Genomic DNA, 24581 nt, shown 5'->3' with positions numbered 1-24581 from the left:
ATTAGGTACAAGGAATTAAGCAGCGATGCACATGATGTCTCATGCAAAGGCAACTCATTGCGCAACTTTTTGTCTAGAAGCAAAAGGAGACTCAAGAGGCTTTGGAAGATCTTCATCATGAAGCACACGGAGCACATTAGGCGCATGTAAATTTGCCAGTTTCTGTCACTGACAAAGAATGTATTTCATGCTTATAACATTTCAGACACCTATAGCACAATTTTAAATGTTTTCTTTTTATGTTAGTGATGTTTGAATGCCTGCAAGCAATGAGCCACTATTGGGCAGCTTTGGATTGTCAATGCACACTTGGAGCCAAAATGATTCATAGACTGGACACACTTGGAGCGCAAGTGAATTTCTATCTGCTGAATGAGAGTTTTGCTGGAAATGACGAAAAAAATTGGCAAAAGACGAACAGACATTGTGGGAAGAAATGCAATTTTTATTATTTGTGGCCAAATTGATTTGTAGTTTCCTTTTCAAATATACTTATGTACATCCAGTGGTTTGAATATAGATTTTTTTAAATTAAAATAAAAAAGACTATTTTCAGCGTGGCGCTAATTATCATTGGCAGAAATGAACCTGTCATTAAAATAAATATATATTATTTTTTTTAATCACTAACTCACAATTTCGTCAGGTTATGAATCATTTTGAGCTTAACTTTGTGAACAAGATGCATTTCGTATTGTATGTGAGACATATGGGAAGGAACCACTTTGTAAATAGGTGCACATTTGTTTTTGAAAATCCATCAAATGTTTGTATTTTTGTAATCATGCTCCAATTATACTTGGTAATAAAATGAGAATAGATTATTGTTTTCCATTTAAGCACACAAGCATCTGTTCTCCATTTTCTTTGAGTTAATTTGGGTGAAACTCGGCACCATCTCCTTTTATGGTCATTTCCCCCCGCTCCACCAAAAAGAAACCAAATTTGTCAACAATACTTAAATTCGCTATCAAGTAGACCACTGAGACGCCCGCCGAGTCACGCTGAGCTTAGATTATTGGCAGGACTTGCGTAAACAGCACAAATTCCCCAAAAGACACAACCTAGAACATTCATCCAAACGACCTCCGGTGTGGTCTCGCCAAGCTGTTTTTTATTACAAGCGAAGGCGGCACCGGATTGACCTGAAGGTTAAAGACGCCACCGTGGAGGTGTAATATTTCATAACCACGTCGCAAATGGGATGTGACAGCATGTCCTTACAAGAAACCCACTTTGCCGTCAGCTCTTTTCTCATTATTTGGCCGTGGATGAATTGCGAAACAAAAAAACAAAGTAGCATGCCAGTGATGTCAAGACCTATGAGGGCTAAGTAAAGCACAGGGACTATTAACCCCTTCTCGCTCCTCTGCGTGCCAAAAAAGACAAAACATGTTTTTAAAAAGTGTCACGTGACTGGACTGGAGCAGAAATGGGCTTTCCGAGCAGGATGCAAAGAAGTCCACTATAATGGATAAACAAGACTAGACATTTACTGGCCACCCCATTAGGCACACCTAAACGGTCTAATCCGGATCTCGATCAGTAACACAAGAGCAGATAATGTTGCTCAACTTACTGGAGTGCCAAGTTAAAAAGTCGTTCTAAAAAAAAACATCTTTGCTAAAACCATGGCGGAATATCCATCGGTGGAAAAGAAAAACAGCGCTCTTCCATTTGCAAACAAATGGACATTAAAATGATCAAATTTCTTCGACACCTACGTTAAAAAAAAAAAAAAGTTTCTAATATTTTGGTTCCCAAATGATGCACTACCAAACCACATTTATCAACAATAAACACAAATGAACACATCTCTGCTTCATTTCACCCGACAAAGCAGCAGTAAAGATATAATCAAAAAGACAGCCTCTTATGATTCACATCAGCGATTATGTAAGAATGAGAAACCGAAAGCGGCCTCAGATGCCCTCCAGCTGCGGTTTGACAAGTGAAAGTTTCCACAACAAGACTCCGTTGAAATGTGTGCACTCGGATGGGCACAAGTGGAGCTCTGACAATTGTGCAGTATTCATAGATGATTATCACAGTCGGTCAAACCTGTTAAATCTTGCCGTAATCGTGTTTTATTCATTGACACTCATCTCCCCAGAAAGATACTTGGCTCATGTCGCACACACAAAAGTAGCTTCGAGCATCTTGAGGACATGCCAAACCAAACACGCAACATCTAATATGCACACATGGGATGGAGGAAGAAGTGGTTGTGTGTTCTCGCTTAGCTTGAGAGAGGATCTTGTCCATAAATGGCAGCGGTACTAACTGATGCTAACAGATCGTTTTTTGGGAAGTGAAAGGATTTCTTGGTCGCCCACAGATGACATGAAGACTTAGTGCCAGTGAAAATGTTGGACTCATTTTCTCATTCAACAGCTGGGAAAGTGATGGCATGTGAGAAAATTGGCTATTTTGGATTTCCAGGAAATAATAATTCACCAAAGTCCTCATTGAACCTTTGAACATCTCAGTGTAAATAATTAACCATAGAAAAGCGGATCATTGCTTATATTTGTGTCTCGTGAACATGACTTTGTCGCCGACAAATTGTAAAAGCGCAAGAGGAAACGATAACAAGGACTTTCACTAATTGAGTATTGAGCAAGATTCATATGTAAACAACAAGCCGGGACAGGCTCACACACACATTCCTCTGGGAGCAGGGCAGACTCGGGGGATTTACCCAAAAAAAAAAAAAAAAGAAGAGTGCAAAAAGCTTATCGTGATTATTGCTGATCAGATATTGCGAGGTAACGGGAAAAGGCTGCCAAGGAGAGCAGGCGTTGAAAGATTAACATGAAATAAATTGGACACACTAAGAGGCTGAAGAATTTAAATCTGCAGGTTTTGTAATTTGAATTTGAGAGTTTGAACTTCCCACAGGAAAGGGTGCTTGAAGTGGGGTCTTGAAAGCTTCATTGTACGCTGCAATGAAGAGAATGATAGTTGCCTTAAAAAAAGATGAGCATGCTGCATTAAGAAACAATGGACACTTCAGAGTAAAACACCAAATTGTCATTTCGCAGTTCGTATCGTCAAGGACACACACAGCGAAAAGCAGGATACGTTGACATTTCCGCATCTACAAAAACGGAGCCCTAAGTGTTAATTATGCTCAAGCATGTTTCAAATGGCCTATATGTGAGTACAGCCTAAAACAATATATGCACATCAAAATGTTTTGCAGTCAGGTGAAGGCATGCCAGGGTTCATATTTGACCAATCACGAAACACTGTATACAAAATTAGGTAGTAAAAAAAAAAAAAATAATAGTAATAAGAAGAAGAAGAAGAGGGGAAAAAAAAATACAATATATTTTATTTCCTTAAATAGTGGCTCCTCTTTCATAAATTTCTGAACGCCATTAATTGCAAGGTATGCCCTTTGTTTTCCTCAAGAAAAAAGAGGCATACATATTTCGAGTAATCAATATATAATATCAACAAAAGCTATCAGTACGATATACTACAAATGCTGCAATAAATATAAAAAATATATAATACACTGGGTGTATAAATAGAAGTTAAAAACCTTTCTCAAAACTGATTATCATTATTTTTAAGTGCCAAGTGGTCTTTTTTACTCACTGTCAGTTTTTATTCTTGTTGGAGCGAGCATGTTCCCAGTAGCCTAAACCCAGACCCCCTAGCTGGGATTAACTATGGCCTTGGATTAACCACGGATTCATCACGAGCCTAAGAAGGATTGCGAGATACGGATAGCAGCGCTGTGATTGATGAATGCTTCGCATCAGAACGCTAAATAGCGAGTAATGCTGGCGCAGCGAGTCACAGCTCATTACTTAGGAGAAATGTCTGAGATAAAGAATTCCCTGAACCTCCTACACATCTGCCGTCACCAGTTCAGTGTTGCACAACTTGAAGTTGTGAACAAGTAGATGGTACCTTGACTCAAATCAAAATTCTACATTGAAATGAATAGAATGAATAGAGTTTGACACCACTGGTATAGTACACACTACATTTTGTGCTTTGCCAAGTCAGCTACAAACCTTGCTTGTATTTTTCAATAATTTTAAGACTTTATTCAACGGACATCATCCGTTTAGCTCTTAACATGTGTCATGGTTAGAAAAAATAAATATGGCAAATGATGGCCGCATTACGAGAACTGATGATGGCCTGAGGTTGTGACGCTCACTGTTTGTTATCTAGTGGTGGAGTGTCTAACTGGTAATTCGGATTTTGGCTCCAAGTTAAAAAAATTATCAAAGTTTCTTTGTTCCTTAAAAAAATGTGGCTCCTGTATAGTCAAGGTACCACTTTATTAGAGTATAATACAGACTTCTGATGGGTTACGTTTGTCCATTGACGCGACGCACCACCGTGCCTGACTATTATACTCGTCGGGGCGAAGTGCTTCATAGCCGACGGCCTCCACGGACCTTCTCTTCTGGACCCGGTGTAGGAGGATGCGGTAGGTTCCGGTAAGCGGGCTCTTTGAGTCCAAGCAGGGATTGTTTTGCAAGTGAACAGCTACGATGCCAAAGTCTGACAGCAGAGTCTTCACTTCCTTTTCTTCCACGCACAGAGCATCGGTGGCCTGAGCCAAATGCGCCGGGACTAAGGGCAGGGGCACATACGGGTCTGGGTAATGGATTCCCTTCAACCAAGCGCCGTCCGAAACTTGGGCGAGTGATGAGCGGTCCACAGGTACGGGCCGTAATAAGCCCTTGATGACGAGCTGGCAATCGTCGGGCACATACGTGGGGATGCTGTAGGCCCCTTGGAGAATGCAACGCTTCAGCCTGCTCAAATTGTCCCCGTAGAAAGGCAACGTGGCGGTCACCATGAAGTACAGAACAACACCTAAAGCCCAGATGTCCGAATAGCAGCCCATGTATCCTTTTTCGCGAAAGAGTTCAGGTGCGGCGTACGGCGGCGAGCCGCAGAAATTGGTGAGCAGCTCGTTGGGTGCGCTCTCTTTGCTGAAACCAAAGTCACCCACCTTGATGCAGTAGCTGGTGGTGTAGAAGATGTTCTCAGCTTTCAGGTCCCTGTGGATGATGTTCTTCTCATGCTGGAACGTCACACAGGAACACGTCAGTGTTTTCGCTCGATCGCACTCACTTTCACTTTCGCACTTTTCTTGGCTGTGTTTTGTACATTGACACTCAGGCTTTGTTCTATTTTGCTATCCTTGCAAAGTATCTTCTACTCAATCATCATGTACAGTGAAGCTTCTAAATGAGCTGCTTTTGTCTCTTATGAACACATTTCTGACTACTGATTAAGTATATGTGTATGACAAATAAATATCCCACAGATCCTTATTGTCTGGTTTTAGACTTTAGTTTTAAGACTTGACTTTTAAGCCAGTTCACAGAGCACACAAATGGTTTGTGGTTTGCTTTGCTGATTGCGTGCGAGTGTACGGTGCCTCAAGTGTGAGATTGGGACTAATGCTCACCATGTGTTTCACAGCAGAAACCACTTGGGCAAAAATCAGCTTAGCCTCCAGGTCGCTAAGCTTCCCCCTGGTGGTGACGCGAGAGAACAGGTCGCCGCCATTGCCGTACTCCATCACCAGATACATCTTTCTGCTCGTTTCCATCACCTCGTACAGACGCACCACGTTGGGGTGGCACAGCTTTTCCATGCAGTGGATCTCCGAGGAGATGAAAGGATGGGGACCTTTATCCACCTTGTTTTGCTTTTCCATGATCTTGACGGCCACCCTCTCTGAAAAAAGCACGGGAGAGTATAAATGTAGGTCTTTTCCGTCACAATTTAAAATAGTTTCCTCTGTACAAGCAATTCAAAAATACATTTTCAATCTGACGGTTTAACGCAACATAGAGGCACAAAACTGTTTGGGAGAATAAACAAAGCAGATAAAAGTAACAGACCTTTGGTCAAAGCATGGATGCCAAGTCTGACTGATGAAAAGTTGCCCTGGCCAATCTCCCCCCGCAGCTCGTAGAATCCAACCCTGCGGCCGAGGATGAGGTCGTTGACCATCCTTTCATTGTGGACCATGTCGTAGACCACCCTCTCGAAGGGCGTCAGGCGTATCCTCTCGGCCTCGCTCAGCTGCGGGGGGGAACCTTTTGCGGCGGCGGTAGAAGCAACAGCGGAGGCTGTCGAGGTTGACGCCGTGCCCGTCTTCTCCATCTTCGAGGGGGACTCATCTTTGGGTTTTTTAGTTGCTTTCGGCTTGGGCCACAGTTTAGTTTTGATGGCTTTTGGAAGAGAGGACACAGCAGGGACACGTTTGAAAACATATACTGCAATTTTTGTACAAAATTCAACCAAAGGTTTGTTAGAACACGCTCTATAATGACGTCAAGCTTATGCAGCAATCAGTGCGTCCAGTATGACTGTGGGTTAAAATTAGTCTGTAGTACAGTCAGTCCTCAAAATGGCAAGGATTTACTATTTTAGATGCCGCATTAGTGTGTCTCGTCTACTTACGGAAGCCTGTAGGGAGTGGAAATCAGGTCACAATAGAAGAGAGTTAGTCTTTTTTTTTTTCCATTTGTTGCATTTTGTAAAGTATGTAATTGTATGTTACTCAAGGTTGTGTTGTTTAAAAAGAGCAATGACCTCTGGTCGACCAATACAAGCCAATGTCGGAAAATCCAAAGTGAACGCTAATTACATTTCCTACAGACAGTAGTCCTGACATTGTTAATGCAATTTCATTTTTGCACATCTTTTTCGACAATATAGAACTAAAATGTGTTACAACTGCCAACAAATTGTCTTTTCTCACGATATTGTCATATTTTGCCAAACATAATGACGATAGCAGATTTGTGGCAACTGATACATTGCAAGAAATCTATTTATAATACATAAATAACAAAAATAGATGATTGCAACGAATTTAAGTCAAGTATTTTTTTCATATTTCTATATTTTCTAACAGAACGTCAGTAAGGACATACTAAATGTGCATTTATTTTTAACAGTTTTTTTCCCCCTGCACAATTTTATTTCAAAGGCGCCCCTTTGTGGATCTTTTAGGTATTGAACCAAAAGCAAAATCAACCAAGGAAATACTTCAAGAGTAAATATTGGCATGAAACTACAAACTATAAATTAGCCAGAAATGAATGTACCTGCATGCTGCGAATTCTTCATGCTGTCCCTCAGGCTGCTAACACCTGACTGTGACTGGACATGGTGAATGCAGCTTCATTAGATGAGCCTCAATCCTATTAACGCAGTGTATTAAGGAACTGCTCATTGGCTCTGGCAGCAGCTGCAAGTATGAAAATGCTGCATAATCAATTTTGGAGCATTATTTATTAAATTTGAACTAGAAAGCTGATGGTTCATAACAGAAATTTTCATGATTCAACAGTTATAAATCAAAGAAAGGTATAATATCATTAAGTTCTGTGACAATATTAAACAAATGCCTGAAAATATGTACACTTTGCGACATTATGTAAATTAAATACATTACTATTCAGCATGTATGAACTTAGCTTTCAAACTTTCTTGTAGTACGCCAAACAAACAAATCCATATTTGATGTCCGATTCTAACCAATCGTAAAATTTTGGTTTCCAATTTAGCCAATCGTTGAAAACTATTGTGTTGGCGGGAGAGGAAAAGGCGGGACATACGCGAAGCATCCTGACCAATCAGCGCGCTTGGAGCTCAGCGAAAGCGGAAGCACATGCTGGTGCGCTTCTTCTGTTGTCATCAGTGACATGTCGCGGCAAAAGCACAGTTTTGCCTTTGTTTACAGTCAAATTTAACAACAATCGAAGAAAAAGAGAAAATGGCAGCCACGGTGGCGGTACCCGTCATCCATGCAGACCACGAGGCTGACCACTGCGCCAGCGAGGAAGAGAGCCGTGCGGCCGAGGCGCCAGACGAGGGCGTTCAGCAGCAGGCGACGGGCCCCGCGGCCACCGTGGGCCACAACCGGCTGTCTAAGCTACCCCTGACCCGCATCAAGGCCTTGATGAAGACCGACCCAGACGTGTCCCTCGCCAGCCAGGAGTCTGTCTTTATCATCGCTAAAGCCACGGTATTAAACCCCAAACAAACAAAAAAAGATCAATTAAGCATTGCTATTCCTTGTGGTTGTCGTGGAGATTCAGTCTCGCGATATTAAGATGTTGCGGCGTGAATTAACGTGATTTCCCACGACGATCTCGTTTTACACAATTCGTCCATTAGTTGGTACAAGGGAGCAAATGCATGTTATATATGTGCTACCCGAAAGAGGAGTACTTAATTCCAATGGAGCAAACAACGGGAAAAAAAAATGCAAATTCGTAGACATCATTTCTGTTGTCCATGTTGGATACTATTTCATTAAGCGAAAGCGCCCTCTGCTGGCAGATGAATGTCTGTACTATTAGCAATACAACAACATAGGCGCTGACAGAATTTATAAAGACAAAATAATTTAAGTTATTTTACAACTTCTGAAGTATGCAAACAAACTTGAGTTTGATTTGTTATAAAAACTGAAATGAATGGACAATGATACCTTTTGGTGTTTCATTTCACTACTCTAATCCTGTTATGTATTTACTCATTTACCAAAAGAATTTCATATTTTCCTATCACACATGAATATGTATGATCTCTCACAGCAAATCATCTGAGTAGTTCTAATTAAGGAATAGACTAACTACAAATTTTATATACAGCCACTGTACTGAAAATGCAAGTGTTTTTTTTCACTAGCTTTTGACCCAATTGTTTCTCCCACAGGAATTGTTTGTTGAAATGATCGCAAAGGATGCAATGGTATATGCACAGCAGGGCAAGAGAAAGACATTGCAAAGAAAAGACCTGGGTAAGTGCACAAAAAGAATAACCGATCAGTCAAAAATATTAGGTACACTTGCAAGATCAAACAAGATACAATTTAAGAATTCTCCCTGTTGTTCAATGAAAACTGAGTTTTATTAGTTCTTAAAAGCCCAAACATTTGATAAAACTTGCATATTTTGTGTTAAATTGTGCATATGTCTCTTCTGCAGACAACGCAATTGAGGCCATTGACGAATTTGCATTTCTGGAAGGTGAGCTTTTTACCCCCATAACAATTCAAGACAATGTTATTTAATTCTGTTCTATAATTAATGACTTTTCTGTTTTTTTTACAGGCGCACTAGATTGAATGGTACTTCAGGAGATGAAAACACCATATCAAAACCATCCAATAAACTTTTTTCATTTTTATGGACGTGATAAAATGTAAAAATCTCTGCTATGTTTTTTCAGAATTTCGATATTTATGTCTGGTTTTCTACAAAGTGTTTGTGATGCAGAGATGTCATTCTTTACATTTGTGTGGCCATTACAGGTGTACATTAGTTTGTATATATTGATGAAATGTTGCTATCCTGTGAAATAAATGAAAGTTCCTGACTACTTTTTTTTTCTATTAGAGTGAGTTAATGCATTCTTAGTATGATAATTGCACCGCAAGTTTTCCTTCTGATGTAAGTTTGGATAGCTCGTAATTTTTTAACAATACTAATTAGAACATACTATCACCGATGTGGCACTATATTCGTAACGTACTTAAAAAATGTGAATTGGTGATTATTTGAAATGGATTTACCTAAGGTAAACACTACTGGTGCTCACATTATGAATTCAATAGTTGAGATGTTTACCATCAAACCAGGTGAACATTCTTTCTTCACTAAACCGTTCGCTGTCCAAGGTGCTGATCGTACGTTTTTGCATCACTTTGAGATTCATGCTTGTATTTAAAATGGAAACACAAAAGAGCATAATTTGTTTCAGTTTTCAATCATATTTAGATTTTAGGATCGGGTCAAAAATACAAAGAGTGACACCACTGGACTGTATCTACAAGTGCCCCTTTTTATGAACAATTTGGGTCACTGTCATTTTTGGATTTTTTGGTTGCCAATGGAAAAATAAATGATACAGATTAAAAATTGGTATAATTTGGCTTTAGAACCACACAGCAACTGTTGTGTGACACTGAGGAAAAACCTCACAAGTTTCAAGTTTGTGTTCGGAATGTTCTAGGATCTCCCTGTGTGTTGTTCTTGCTGACCGCATTCGTTAAACACATCCAAAGTGCTCTCGTTCACACTCGAGGCACAGTCAAGTTGTTCCACTACGAATTTTCCAAATAAATGTCTGAGTGTATTTAAGCTGATTTTCTGGGTTTAGTGTTTCGGCCGTCGATGAAACAGAACCGTGAGGATCACAGATGTTTGGTTCCAAGGGTGCACCAGTCAACTCCCTACAGAGGAATGTCTTACTGACACACAAAAAAACAATCTCATGTTGAAGGACTGGACATTGTTTTAGTTCCACAATCAATATAGAAATTCCATTAAGGGTGAAATGAAAAGCCTCTCACGAAAGGAAGATTTGAGGACTAATTGGGTTATCACTTTTGTTTTCATGAACCAGAACTTCCCAAAGTATTCCAGTCCATGATAGAAAATCATCAAATGCCTTTTTGGAACCATTTTAAACGCTTTGCAACAATGACAACAACCTTCTTCTGGGCGCCCTACCAAACACTTTTTTTTAACAAAATTTCCCCTTGTTGTGGCTCCATCAGAAAGGTCTCCTGTTAGCCTAGCATAAAATGAATGGAGTTTGGTGAACACGGCCAAAGCTGGCCTGTTCGACTGTTTCTCACGAAGACTGCCGGCAGCAGCAGACGGCACACAGCTAGCATTGTCGTTACATCAACAATGGATGTTAGCTGCAAAGCTAAAGACTCAAATAAGGCTACAATATATCACACACTGAAGGAAATAAATCTAAAAATAGACTTACTAGAGAGAGTTGGTATCAATCTCAGAGAAAGTGAAAGACGGCCTGCTCATCCACAATTGTCTTGTCCTAAATTCTGGGAGTCGTTTGGGCAAACTATTATATACATGAAGGAAGTCAAACCTCAAGCCCTTCTGTGACTCAGATCTTGGGAGGAGAAAGATCTCCTGCCACACCTGCGGGATGTTTTAAGAATAATGAGGAGTTGGGCGGCGTCACAAACCGAAAAAGGCGGGGCTAGTGACATCACAAATCAATCTGCTAAAATACGCCAAAACCAATGAGCCACATAAGATGTCAACAAAAGGAAACTCAATTAACTTAAAGTGCATTTAAACACTATTCAAAATAGGTTAGCTATTTTAACTGTGCAGATCAATTGATTGATCCATTGATGCCTCATCCAGAATTTGAAAGACAACGTGGGATTCTAATAAACCACTACAAACATTACGGTAACTTCATACCTCCTGCCCACAGGTTCAAATTGCAAGTATGGATGAGTAAACACAAAGTTAAGTTAAGCTAGGGCTTGTCCGGGATTTGAACCCGGGACCTCTCACACCCGAAGCGAGAATCATACCACTAGACCAACAAGCCACTTGCAACGAAAAGATGCTAATACCAGTACTAGTATGAACCTACTAACAATTAAACGTACATTTAGGCTCATTTGGAGGCTCATTTTAAATCCTGACCATCGGTCTCAAACCATCATGTTGCATTGTTTCAACAGCACAAGTCATTTGAGGTTAAACACTAATGTGCAACTATGGCACCTCTCGCTGAACATGAACCGCAGAGACCAATCCGAGGCACGAAAACACACCCATTAGGAACAAGAATGCTGCTTCTTGTCTGATCCAAATAATTCCCAGAATGTGGAATTTATTTGTGTTCAATTTCACATAACTTGTTCTCTGAATCACGCACCTCTTTGTTTGCTTCATAGCAAAGATTAGATCAGCTATTTGCCCTTGTGCATTTTATCCCTCGGAAATCCCTTCCAGGTACAGCGAGATCTCTTTAGGCACCACGAGAGCTGTGATTTGAGCCCTACAACCACTCCAGGAGGCAGTCCCCCCTTTCTCCCTCACCGCAACCCCCCTCTAAGAGGAACACATTAGCGTCTCGCTGTAACTTTTATTTTTGATTGCCCGCATTTTTGCGAGTCTGCACACCTTGACAGGAGATATTTTAATCGCCGCAGAGCTATGTAGAAAATGTCTCTGGCTCACAAGCAGACCTGTGTTCATGTGGAAGGTATGTTTTCGCAGCTGAGATTCCAACCTGATTTCTTGGGTCAAATTCTTGAACCCCCGTCCCCAACGCGTGCCCACATACACACGCATGCATGGACACACATGCACGGACATACTTGTACTCCATCCTCGCCTCTTCGGTGCTCCGACTGCATAGTTTCACTTCCACGGCTCAAATAAGAATGCCCCCCCCCCCCCCTGAGGGGGACGTACGTTGCCTTGTTCTCTGAATAGGTCCTCGGTTTGCCCGGGGAGCAAACATGTTTAATTTGTGAATGGTGATTCCTTGCGTCCGCCAATAACCATCTGCACTTCCACAATGCTCTCATTAAACATGCCATATGGGTGCTTACAAATAATGCAATGGAATATTCGAAGTTGAAGCCCACTCTTAACGGTCTTACCAGTGCAAAAGAGAAAACTATGAAACACTTTACCTTAACTCCGATGGCACTTGACATACCTTGATATATTTCGTTTTCTTTGTTGATGCTACTTCATTTGGAATAAGTGCCTGCAAAAAAAACAAAGAAAAAAATGAATTAATATCATGTCTCACACGACCGACCTCTGCCGTTTAGTGACACTATAGAAACATATTTCCTCAAAAAAAAATCGGAATTTTACGGCCTTGCAGGGTGACTTTAAGTTTCATTGCATTTATCGTGCCAATTTGGATCAACAAACACCATTAAAACAAAAGAAATTAGTTTGGTTTGTTTCCAAATATGCTGATATTGTTTTGAAGCACAGACCGGTTGTTGATTCCAGCGTATTCTTGCGGTGCGTCGCTAGACCGAGGGTGAGGTCGAAAAGACATTTTCCAAACATGTGAATCATTCAACTGGCTAAATGTAAGATAATTACACGGTGACACTAGCGTATGAGTCAAACCTTTCAAAAGAGACATAAAACAAAAGCTGGGAATACCCGTACGCTTGCTGCCAAGACTCTTTTGTTTGTTTTCATTTCCTCTTGCCAGAAAAATCTCAGTGCAGAATTGAATCCTGGATGCTCTTAAATAACATCCACAGTGGGTGATAAAATGCATCTTTTCCTTACATTGATAGGTTCACAATAAGATGAGACAAACTTAAAAAAAAAAAAGGCAAGGATATCCAAAAGATGACCTTTTACGTCAAAAACACTCATATTTTGAATTTAAACACAAATTCATAAATAAAGGAATTATTTGTCGATCGGCTCATGACAAAACGAACAAGATTGAGAAACAACTGGCCGAAACGAGTTTCTTCTACAGGGTGTACCGATTCTGTCCAGATTTAGCTGTGCCCATAAAAGGAAAAAGCATTTTTCTAAACACTGCAAAAAAGCTTAAAGGGCAGAAGCTGCAAGTGTCCCTGAAATTCAAGCCAAACTAGCACTCAGCTGTGATACGGTTCCACATTTCTGGTTTGAATGGCATGTTGTGCACATTTCTCATCCAACACATCAGAAATTCTTGGAGCGAGCGTGGTTCTAAGTATAGTTTGAGCGATGCCACAGTAAACACAGCTTTCCAGAAATCCTGTTCCTGACAGAATTGAGTTGGATACACCTGCTGTAGTGATATTTTACAGCCAAGATAAATAGTCTTATCTTCTAAATGTTTTTAAAATCCAAAGAACTGTCACATAAAAAAAAAAAGCCCATGAGGCACTTTAGGCAAGAATGTGGAGTGATTTTTAATCTTCTGATAAGACACACACGAGGAGGCGGGTGAGGAGTGTTGAGTGGAGTGTGACAATATGGCAAGATGAAACTGGACAATCAGATGGAGGGAGGGAAAGATAGTGAGATAAAAAAAAAAAAGAGGTGGTGGAAGTGAGTGAGTGAGAGATGGGCAGGGAGGTATAAAAAGAGGGAGGGAGTCATACAAGAGAGGCAGCAGCCATAGAGGGAGAGAGGTGAGCGACGAGATCATCCTCCTTTCTGCCGGCCTCATCATGTTCATGCTGCAGATGTTGACTGTTATCTCCCTGACTGTTCTCCTCCTGGCATCTGTGCAAGGTAAGACACGGCGAGTGTGAGGATACCGCATGAATCGCACGCACCCCTCAGGTGGACAGTGTGGACGAAAGAGCGATGGCGAATCTGGAAAAAGGGAGGGGGGGGGGGGGCGGGGGAGTGAGAGCAGCGATGGATGTAAACAAGAGGGGCTCGCGCGAAGGGCTCGCAAGAGGGAAAAACGGCCCGACGATCAGCACGAGCGATGGTGTCGTCTCGTAACCCCGTCGCTTGAGAGCTGGAAGCGAAGTGACGAGCGGTTGAGCTCTGGATTCCAAGTGTGGCGTAACCAGGCGGCGCTGTCCTATTTTGCGCCCAAAGCTTCCATCATAACACATGCACGCAGAAACAGTCACACAGAGGACAGCACAGCGGGATACCATTGTGCTTCAAGCGTGTGCATATGTGTAGGCGACAAACGTGCGGTTCACACTCTGCTTGCACAAAATACATCATTCGTCACCTAGCAGAAGTAGCCGCAAATACTTCACAGTTCTTCCACCTGGATTAGAGTCAATCCCACAATCAGGTTTGAGACTTGACAATTTCACAAGCAAAAAGTTCATGGAACTTCATATGAATTGTATTAAGTAGATGTTGGAATGTTAGAAAAGTGTATCGGTCAAGCTCCCATGCTAACTGCAAGCTGGAAAATGTACAGGAAAAAAAAAAAAAAAGCATGCTGACAGGATGAACGCTTCTAGCTAAAGTCAGTATTTAATAAGTAGATAGCGGACCTTCACTTAGCAACACAATTTTGAGCACCAAATTGACATGATATCCATTGAAATGTCATTATGACACACAAAATATGACCAATTAATTCTGCATCTATTTATTTTTTTTTGCCAGGTAAAGGTGTGCAAATGCAACGGGATGTCCAATGCTGCATGTTGTATTCTCACGGCAAGGTACGCACCAAGGACGTGTTGCGGTTTGAGGTGCAGACCGAGGGACCGGACTGCAGTATACAAGCCATCATGCAAGTATTCCAACTATCCACTCCTGGAGCTATTGAGCACAGGCGTGGAAAATATGCTACCGAGAGTCCGGGCTGAGAGCCGCGGTCATCGTTCCAGGTCGTGATGTTGTGGCGAGCCCCGTGATTGCCAGAAAAGTCAGAGAGGAAATATGTGGCAATGACAAGACGTCTGTAAATAGAACAGAGTCTGGCCACAGTCAAACTTTTGGTCAGGGTCAGCAACGCTGAGAAAAATATTGTGTGAAATCAGGGAGGGGGATGTAACCTTACATGGAATTCTTCAAGTTCTACAAATTCCTTTTGGTTTCATTAACTGTATCGGATTCAGGCTTTCATGAAATGAACCTTGAAACAGAGCTTGTATGTAATTTCTACGATGCTGTCGACAAACAGTTATAATAAGTATGATTTTTTTTTTTTTTTTTTGGGCAGCCTTTACACCAAAAAAGCGGTGAAATGTGCCGATCCCAGGGATCGTAAAGTGAAAAGGTTGCTGCGGAAGCTCCTGCAGAGACAGCGGACCAAAGCCCATCGAACAATGTGGCTTCTTCCTCACGACAACCTGCCTGTCATGACGGAGGTCAGACATGACACAGACGGCTGGAGCAGCAACATGTCTATAAAGCTTGCTCAAAGTAAATTCTCAATTACAATTTTTTTTTTTTTTAACCATCAGGAGAAGAAAGAAAACTGGGCCATCTTCAATACAGAGTGAGAAGCATCAAATATGACGGGAAATGAATAGTCGTAGGTATGTTTCTTTTAAATTTTTAGATGGTGAAAGTGTTTGTGTCTTACCTTCAAGATTTTTTTTTCTCCTCCCTGCAGGCCAAGTAAACTGTCAGCAACTCGTCATCCTACAGTAAAACAGCAGTTAGCTGACTCTCCAGTCGTCTTGTGTCTCTTGCTCTATATCACAACTATCTGTCTGCAGTGGACCAGACCTGGGCAGCAATATCTATTTAAATGGCTTTACATATTTAAAATATGAACTGTGTTTGACAGATTGCAAAAGTGAAGAGAAAGAGGAGGTGGAGGAGGATTGACTTGTAAGATATGCGTGATGGATTTAACTAAAATGGCTCTTACTGTTATTTGCCAGAGTCTGCCTCAAAAGAGTCTCCCCCTCTCCATCCATAACGTCTTTTGTGGCTGATCTGTAGAAAAAAAAAAAACATTGTGATTTGAAAAAAATGTATATGAGCAGTGGTTTTAATATCGTCCTGATGCAAGATACTTATATGCTTGTTTGTGCTTTGTAAATGTTCACATTCACGTGTAACTGCTCTGAGTAAGTAGTTCAGGTTTGATGGATGCAGAACTTATAGGGGAGTATTTTTTTTTTCTTTTACTAAATTGACTTGCACCTTGTTTTTGTACAATCCAGGTTTCACGGTCCCTTTCAGACTTTGACCTCCCGTTTGTGACTGTTATACAACTGAAGTCGAGATGTGAAACTTACATACAGTGAAAAGCAATCTGCTCTTTATACTGATTGTTAATACTAGCGTAATATTACGTACGGTCTGTGTTTCAATCTTGTATTCGCGTCACACACACACTACTACATAGTCCGTCATTAAACTATGCCAAAGTACTTTCTTCATGATTCCATTCACCACATGACAAGGCTGTTCCAACTTTGAGGGCTCGATAGTGTGTGAAGCACACAATCATCGTATTGTAGAAGAATACACTGTATGTTGAAACACTATGTAAAGTGAATTATTTTATAAAAGAATCTGAAACAATCTGTCTTTTAGTGTTGTCTTATTGCAAACAAATTAGGGAAATAATTATTTTAACACACTTAAATTATGTTTAATTTAAACCTAAACCAGAAAGTAGTCTGTTTATTTATTGTATATTTATGTAAGAGTGTTCTTTTCAGAGTTAGCATAGCATTGTTAGCAAGCAATGAGCGTTAGAAACATTTAGCACTGAGGCAGTATCATAAATATCTTCATAAAATATTGTTTGTATTAAGCAATGTTCAAATGAATCTTTAAGGGAAATCTTTTATACATAGCTTAATGTATCATAGCATTTTAGCACGCGATTAGCCTTAGCACATAGCAATTAGTGGAACTGTTTAAATAAAGTGCACAAATACCTGTTAGGTGTGTCATCTTCAAGATGATGTTACCCGCCATTTTCAGAAAACTGTATAGTCTGCCTTCTTTTTAAAAGGTGTGCAACTAGTTTGAAATTAAATGGTATGTTTAACAGTGATGTTCTGTTCGACATAGCAAAGTTAGCAATTAAGATACTAGCACTTAGCCATAAGACGAAAGAAGAAATGTCCCTAATCCTCTTCCGTACCTCCAAGAGTTCGAATAATTTATTGATTTTTATGAATCCATTTTATATATTTTTTAAAAATGACCCAAGATAGGAGAATTTCCTCCACCAGGGGTAGCCACAAACACAATTATGAGCGTCAAGTTTGAATTCCTGAGCCATTTATTTAATCACATTGTGCCATCAATTTGGGGGAAAAACCCCTTTTCACTAAAACTACATGAATCATTTTAAAACTAAAGCCAGCATTGACACTTTTCTGAATTATTACATTGACGTGAAGCGTTCAGCACAAAAAGGATTAAATTACTGCACATACAGTTCTCTACACTCTTCACAATAACAAAATATTTTCCCATCAAACTAATCCACGAACAGAATATGATGAACATTAAAATAGTGTGCTTCTTCAAAAACTTTACAGACAATCTTACCTGTGTATTTAAATTAGTTCACAGCAGTACAGTCTTAAAAAGTAATAGTAGAGCAAAAAATATTAAGACTCACAAGAAGCCACATCCTGGCAAGTCACTAGAATTCAAAACAATGAGTACCAAAGTCCAGTGTTTAACAGTCAAGTGCTTTCACATTTCACGGCATGTAAGCAAACTTAACAGAATAAAATCATATTTATTCAATACGCACGATTACTGTTACATTCCGCATCCAGTTTCTATTAGAGGTAGTCTTGATGATTAATGACAAACAATTGACCCTCCAACGTGGAAGGTACAATTTGGAGCCAAACCTCCATTTTATGGAAAATTTTACATAATTTATCGCAACATCACAATTGTTTGCCTCATAGTGATACCATTTTTTCTGTATTTTTTTTTTCATAATATGGTGACGTCATTTTAATGACCTAATTTGACTATCTCTCTTTTCAGTGCGTGTGACTTTGACCCAGCCGCCTTTCCCCGTCCTGCTTTGTTGGGCAGCGCGGCATTCTGCCCCCAAGATGCCAAAACAAAAAAGTGTATTTTTGTCTAGCAAAGAGCGGATTCACTAATATGAAGAATCCTTGGGTTCGAGTTTGGCGTCACATAATGTAGTTTTTGTTTCGCACTGCTAATTGGAAAGCTATGCAGCCTAAAAATATTTCATGGAAAATTACATCTGCCCGGTATTACTGGGCGAACCGCAACTTTCACATTGTGGTCTCGCTGTTGTGATTACGCACAATGTCGTTGTCCTGGCAAATAAGCTGGTAAGTCTTCTCGTTTTCTTCGATGACGGAGTTGCGCACCTCTTCGTCCTGATTCTGCAATTCGCCGCGAGAGAGGTGCTCTAAGATGCCCGCCCCGAGAGAGTCGCCCAGCACGTTGGTGGTGGTACGCAAACGGTCTCTGAGGGGTGACCACACACAGCACACAAATGTGTTACTTCAAATAAATATTTGATGGGGGCACCTCGTGGGTTGCCCTCGACATTTCAAGCAGAAAAACCCGACCAATCACCCATCACGCTGACATTTAGCGGGCAACTCACAGGAACCAATCCACGGCGATGATGAGGGTTATATCCTCTGTGGGCAGTCCCACCGATGTCAATACAATCACCATGGTAACCAGGCCAGCCTGAGGGATGCCTGCTGCTCCGATGCTGGCAGCGGTTGCCGTGATACTGAGTAGGCGACGGGAGGGGATGCGGGAGGAGAGACATATTTGCTAAACGGTTAGTGCCATCTTGTTGGGGTTAGTAAGAGAAAATGACCTTTGAGCTTTGGCACCTGCACTGATTAAAAAAAAAAATAATCTTTTGTGTTACCTGATTGTTAGAATCTGTCCAAAGTTTAGATCCATGTCATTGACTTGAGCGATAAAAATGGCCGCCACGGCTTCGTACAGAGCGGTGCCGTCCATGTTGATGGTGGCGCCCACGGGGAGAACAAAGCGGGTCACCCGTTTATCCACATGGTTATTCTCCTCCAGGCAGCGAAAAGTGATGGGTAGAGTTGCAGAACTGTCAAATGGAAGGGATAAAGATGGCACCAAATTTTTAAACTTTATTTTATTTAATATATGATTTATTATGAAATCTGGATAAATCACCTGGAGGAGGTTCCCAGAGCTGTGATGAGCGCCTGCAGCAGGCCGCCGATGAAGCTGTAGGGGTTCTTCCTGGTCACCAGGAAGTAGAGCAGCGGCAATACGAAGAGACCGTGGATGAGGAGGCCCACGATGACCGACACGGTGTACATCGCTAGCTGGCCGCCCATCTCTGCCAGATCCTTCATCTCCACAATCTTGCCCGCTATCAGGAAGAGGATACCCACCGGGGCGTACCTGCTCGATACACACACAGTTCAATCTTTGAGGAAAATGGAACCGCAACTTGCCTATCAACGCTGCTTTAATTCTATTTCTTCTCCATTGAGTTGCTTTAAAGAGGCAAATAAAGTTGACTTTTGTGAATACCAAACAGTTAGACATCTTTAGCATATTTGTTTGTCATCTGCTGACCAGATAATGATGGCCACCAGTTTCATAATGGCTTCATTGAGGCAGTCAAAGAAGTCCCTGAGAGCTTGACCCTTCAGCTTCATGTTGCCGATGACCAGACCGAAGCACATAGAGAAGAAGACCAGACCAAGAGCGTTGACGCCATCAGAGGAGTCCGGCATGGGCACCGTCTCCTCCAACGTCTCCTGAGAAGGGAGTCACTGCTATGATTACCCACTAGGCACGTGAGACGAGAGGGTAGGGTCACAAGGACTCACCTTTATGGTGTGAAGCACACTGCTGAGGTTCACGTTGGCGTCCGTCACGTTGAGCGCAGTGTCAGTGAGGTTCAGTTTCACCGTCATGTTCCTTGTGTGTACAATCCTCTTGTATGTGGTTTTGTACTGCAACATGACAACCGAGCAATTTATTATTTAACAATTTTTATTTTTATTAAGTAGTTTTATTTTTTTTATATTCAGTAGTTGTTTTTTTATATAGATATATATTTAGTAGTTTTTTTTTTGTTTTTTTTTAAAGTTCATAAAGAGAACTCATCATTTCAAATGAATTTAAAAGTACTTTTTTTACCTGCTTGAAACAAGCTTCCACGAGATTAGGTGGAAACATGTTCCTGTGAGGAAATGATAAGAAAACAATGTTGGGTGGGGTGATGCGTTTTGTCTGTAATGTAACACCACAAACAAATTCTTCAGAAAAACACAAAAGTTCTTAAAATATATTTTGATTGACCATCTTGCTTCATCAAAGATACTAGATTACCTGATGAGGTCCAGGAAAGCATCAGTAGCCTGGACCAGTTCCACATTACTGCTCTTGGCTACGAGGCTGTCCCTGCTGCCTTTCCCGGGTTTGATGATGATCACGATGACGATGCCGATGAAGACGGCGATCAGGGTGGTCACCATGTAGTAGACCACGGCGCGGGCGCCCATTTTACCAGACGCTTTGCTGTCCAAGGAGGACATTCCTACAACAGAGTATGTTATTGCTGTCCGTCAAAACAAACTGTTTAAACTTGAGTGTGTTCAAAATGCACCTGTGACCAGGCTGGACACGATGAGAGGCAGCACCAGCATCTTCAGCATCCTCATAAGCAGCTCCCCAGGAAAGGAGAAGTACTTGATCTCTCTCAGGGACAAGTCATGGGAGCGCAGAGAGAAGCCCAGGACGATGCCTGAAGAGAGCGGCGCGGCATATAAAAGAATAATCATCTTGAAGGTTGTAAAAAGTTTCCAAACGTAGGAAATAAAAATTCGTCAGGGAGAAGAAAACTAAATAAGTCACTCACCCACAGCCACGGCAGCAATGGTGAATAAAACGAAAAGGTTCCTTTTGAGGAAAGCTTTGACGCCCTCCTTGCTGATGGAGCTTATTTTCTCCTTCATGATACTCGCTTTCCTCTCCATGGCCACGCAAACTCGTCTCTTCAAGTCCGTCGGCTCGGGCACGGTGGCTTTTTCCACGTCCTCGTTTAGGAAAAGACTAGCGCTGGTGGCTGGCGGCTTCTCGCTCATAATCAGTTCCAGAACTTGGTCCAGGAGGGAGGTCTCGTGTGAAACTGGACAAAGACGACATGATCAAGAAAATGTAAACTAAATGACTTCATGATTTCAAAAGTCGACACACCCTCCTGCTAGGTTTTCGTAATATACAAAAAAAAAACCTTATGTTTACTCTGAACTGTGATAACGTCATTGCACAACTGTGCACACCCTTTTATTACCAGGACATGGCTGTGTTTAAAATTAACCAGTCACCTTCAAACTATCAAAAAAATGTCAGCAAAAGCCTTCAAGAACAATTGAAAATTACTAGGAGTTAATCCAAAGCACTTCAAATGGCGGCGGGTGTGAGCTAACTGTCATTTAACATTCTGAACATATTGGCATCCCGGTGAGCAGAGGGTGTGTACACTTATGCAACTACATTTTTTTCAATTAGTTGTATTTACTTCCTCTCCCATAAAGATTTTTTTAATTCAATTGAGTTAGGGGATTTTTAGATTTTTTTTTAAGACACAACTTTGAATTATTAAATGCCAGCCGTCCCAAAATATGCATTTTGACCAGTACGTGAAAATGCTTTGAAACAAAAAGTTATCATAGGTATAAAATGCAAACCTTAATAAAAATTTGTACCGTAACTAATACTGTATCATCCTAAGAAAATATGATGCAATTAAAGCTTATTTCTCTGACTTCATCACAGCAAACACTTCAATCAATGAAAAGTACTTTCAATAACATAAAAAAGGCTGTCAAATATAATATGAAAGATTTCCAAAGCCTTACCGTTTTGAGGTGCGTGGAGTAACACAACAGTGTGGTAAAGAGGCGCACATGGCGGTTGCTCTTATCTAAGTAGGTTACAACGTTTCCTGTCAATCGGCCTCAACAAACAAACATATGCGCACAAGAAAAGGCGGAGTCCTTATCGTTTTTCCATGTACTTTTTGTTCCAGCCTCCTTTTATTTATTTATTATCTTTATTACCCACAAAAATATTTGATGAGATATTATTATCTCAGTATTAGGTTTGGACCCTTCCGTATTTCCTGTTCCATATTAATTAATGGCTTCTAATTTGTTTTTATAATAAGAGGGTAAATATTTCTAGCTAAATGACAGCACAATCACCAAAACATGATACTAATCTTTGAAATTCTGTACGGCTGGAGGAAGCGCGTGCAGCATTTCACACGTCGAGAGTAAATAATTTTGGACCACCTTGTGAAAATGTACTCGGACAACAAGCCCCCGTTGAACAATTTGGCCTACAACAAATCGCCCATCTTCCAATTAGCTGTCTTACGTTCAAGGCATTTTACCAATAAATAAAAAATAGTATAAAAACTCACTGCTCATGATTCAGCGTGTTGAAGCAGTCCCATCAAGACACCGATTAAGTGTGTGTGCGTGTGTGTGTACCATCCAGAGGTGAAGCATCCAATGACGGTGTGTGCTCTGCTGTTCTGCCCTCACGAGCAGACAGACATAAAACATGCCTCTCACCTGTTCTGACCTTTTTATACCTCCACACACACAGACAGACACACACACACACACACACACGCACACTGACCACACACACACTAATTAGAGTCCAAGTTCAAGTCTACAAAAGGCCAATCACCCCTTGTACCTCTTATGTTCTGCTCTCTATTGGTCCTTGACATGGCCGCAAGTTCAATTAAGAGTAGAATTACAAAATTAATCTCCAACTTTGACATCCAAAATTGAAAAGATAAAAAAATGAAAGCAGACATCAAGTGGACTAGCATAAAGACTCTTTAAAGGAATAGCATGGAAAGATGGATGGACGGATATGCTCGGTTATTGTCAATGTGTCAGAAGGGTGAAGATGGATGGATGGATGGATGGATGGATGGATGGATGGATGGATGGATGGATGGATGGATGGATGGATGGATGGATGGATGGATGGATGGATGGATGGATGGATGGATGGATGGATGGATGGATGGATGGATGGATGGATGGATGGATGGATGGATGGATGGATGGATGGATGGATGGATGGATGGATGGATGGATGGATGGATGGATGGATGGATGGATGGATGGATGGATGGATAAGACAAAGATACACTTGACTATACTCAAGCAGTCATGAAGGACAAAGGGACAAAAAAGATACATCTGACGAAAAACATACGACAGAAAAGGACGTGAGGTATGGATGGAAGAACAGACAGAGATAGATGGATGGATGATGGAAAGATTTAGACAGTAAAGATAGATGGATCGATAGATACCCTCTTGGTTGAAATCAAGCACTCATGCGTCCTTCCTTGAACAAGCTGCAAAGCAAAATTGCAAAACTTTCATTCCCGAAAGAAGCCATCGTGTCACTTCTTGAGAAAAGTTGCACACACCTGCAAAGAAAGAAGCTCCTCTCTCTCGTCGGTGTGGGGATGCCTTCTCTCTTCATGGAGGAGCTGATAATGAACTGCCGTCGCCCACGCATTCTACGTTAGCCCATCGCGTTCTGCGCCGGTCGGTGAAGCCTCCGGCAGGGAGCGGCGCCCGGGAGCTCTGCGTGGGAGGTGGAGAGGTTAAGGATCCTTCAGCGGGGAAGAAGAAAAATAAATAATGAAGATAAACCACCTGCTGCCCACCCACGACACTCACATGGGGTGAAAGGCACGACACCTAGATGTGATCGTGACTTAAAACGTGCATGATGGCCACTTTTTGTCACGTATGAGATGGAATTCGCCCCCCGAGTAGAAATGCCAGCAGCTTTTTTTATGTTTGTTAATTGGAAACACTCACATAGTTGTGGTGGTGCAGGAAAAGACTGCCTGTAGTCATCGCTATGACAACATGCATCTGCTCATGGATGTGTAACCCTTTGGCACCCGGCCCGACGCCCTCGCGCCCACTCGGCAATCCATGTGCAACGTCGGCTTCTAAATCAACTGGAGGAAACGACTTGGTTTTACTAGAATTGTCCCGATCTGGTCACATGAATGGAAATTGGGGGCCGATCACATTTTCAGATGATCGTATTGGATGAAATGATGCAGTTTTTGAATTTTCATAATTAAATTGATTTGAACCAATGCTGAATCATAAAAAGTGATGATGGTATACCTCAATATTTTTTTTTAAATTTAGATTTAATGTAATATTTTTATGTAATTTAATTTAAATTCAATTTAAATTAAATTTAATTTAATTTCAATTTAATTTAATTTAATTATTTTTTTTATTTAATTTTAATTAATTTTATTTCAATTTAGATCTTTCTGAA

The 24581-nt window shown here is 41.1% G+C and overlaps 4 protein-coding genes and 1 non-coding gene across 17 annotated transcripts; 2 read left to right on the top strand and 3 right to left on the bottom strand.

Annotated features, from left to right (window-relative positions):
• Positions 1 to 4285: 4285 nt before the first annotated feature.
• Positions 4286 to 15868, bottom strand: LOC125968091 (serine/threonine-protein kinase NIM1). 7 transcript variants are annotated; one of them, XM_049719250.2, is made up of 6 exons: positions 15835 to 15868; positions 12511 to 12561; positions 7104 to 7246; positions 5889 to 6221; positions 5450 to 5721; positions 4286 to 5059 (listed from the first exon to the last, which is right to left on the bottom strand). In XM_049719250.2, the coding sequence occupies exons 3-6, from the start codon at positions 7123 to 7125 to the stop codon at positions 4307 to 4309; spliced, it is 1380 nt and encodes a 459-aa protein (XP_049575207.1). In that variant the 5' UTR covers positions 7126 to 7246; positions 12511 to 12561; positions 15835 to 15868; the 3' UTR covers positions 4286 to 4306. The 7 variants fall into 7 exon arrangements, with proteins under 7 accessions (XP_049575207.1, XP_049575216.1, XP_049575217.1 ...); XM_049719259.1 differs by lacking the exon at positions 15835 to 15868 and adding an exon at positions 13925 to 14053; XM_049719260.2 differs by lacking the exon at positions 15835 to 15868 and adding an exon at positions 12803 to 12819.
• Positions 7634 to 9387, top strand: pole4 (polymerase (DNA-directed), epsilon 4, accessory subunit). The gene is made up of 4 exons (XM_049719271.2): positions 7634 to 8026; positions 8722 to 8806; positions 8994 to 9035; positions 9120 to 9387. The coding sequence occupies exons 1-4, from the start codon at positions 7775 to 7777 to the stop codon at positions 9131 to 9133; spliced, it is 393 nt and encodes a 130-aa protein (XP_049575228.1). The 5' UTR covers positions 7634 to 7774; the 3' UTR covers positions 9134 to 9387.
• trnap-cgg (transfer RNA proline (anticodon CGG)) lies at positions 11314 to 11385 on the bottom strand. Its single transcript has one exon. It is a non-coding gene; the product is annotated as a tRNA-Pro (tRNA).
• Positions 13920 to 16789, top strand: ccl44 (chemokine (C-C motif) ligand 44). Its single transcript, XM_049719274.2, has 5 exons — positions 13920 to 14057; positions 14907 to 15036; positions 15469 to 15616; positions 15713 to 15787; positions 15865 to 16789. The coding sequence occupies exons 1-4, from the start codon at positions 13994 to 13996 to the stop codon at positions 15749 to 15751; spliced, it is 381 nt and encodes a 126-aa protein (XP_049575231.1). The 5' UTR covers positions 13920 to 13993; the 3' UTR covers positions 15752 to 15787; positions 15865 to 16789.
• A 692-nt stretch (positions 16790 to 17481) lies between these two features.
• On the bottom strand, positions 17482 to 24243 carry slc1a6 (solute carrier family 1 member 6). 7 transcript variants are annotated; one of them, XM_049719241.2, is made up of 13 exons: positions 24101 to 24243; positions 23701 to 23860; positions 23581 to 23625; positions 21094 to 21363; positions 20842 to 20979; positions 20565 to 20772; positions 20373 to 20415; positions 20060 to 20185; positions 19803 to 19987; positions 19392 to 19625; positions 19108 to 19302; positions 18829 to 18963; positions 17482 to 18686 (listed from the first exon to the last, which is right to left on the bottom strand). In XM_049719241.2, exons 4-13 carry the CDS (start codon positions 21317 to 21319, stop codon positions 18488 to 18490), a joined length of 1689 nt encoding a protein of 562 aa, XP_049575198.1. In that variant the 5' UTR covers positions 21320 to 21363; positions 23581 to 23625; positions 23701 to 23860; positions 24101 to 24243; the 3' UTR covers positions 17482 to 18487. The 7 variants fall into 7 exon arrangements, with proteins under 7 accessions (XP_049575198.1, XP_049575199.1, XP_049575204.1 ...); XM_049719242.2 differs by lacking the exon at positions 24101 to 24243 and adding an exon at positions 23933 to 24069; XM_049719247.2 differs by lacking the exon at positions 23581 to 23625.
• Between the last annotated feature and the right edge of the window lie 338 nt (positions 24244 to 24581).

The sequence above is a fragment of the Syngnathus scovelli genome, chromosome 10 (assembly GCF_024217435.2).
Source record: "Syngnathus scovelli strain Florida chromosome 10, RoL_Ssco_1.2, whole genome shotgun sequence".
NCBI lineage: Eukaryota > Metazoa > Chordata > Actinopteri > Syngnathiformes > Syngnathidae > Syngnathus > Syngnathus scovelli.
This window is presented reverse-complemented; position numbering and strand designations above follow the sequence as displayed.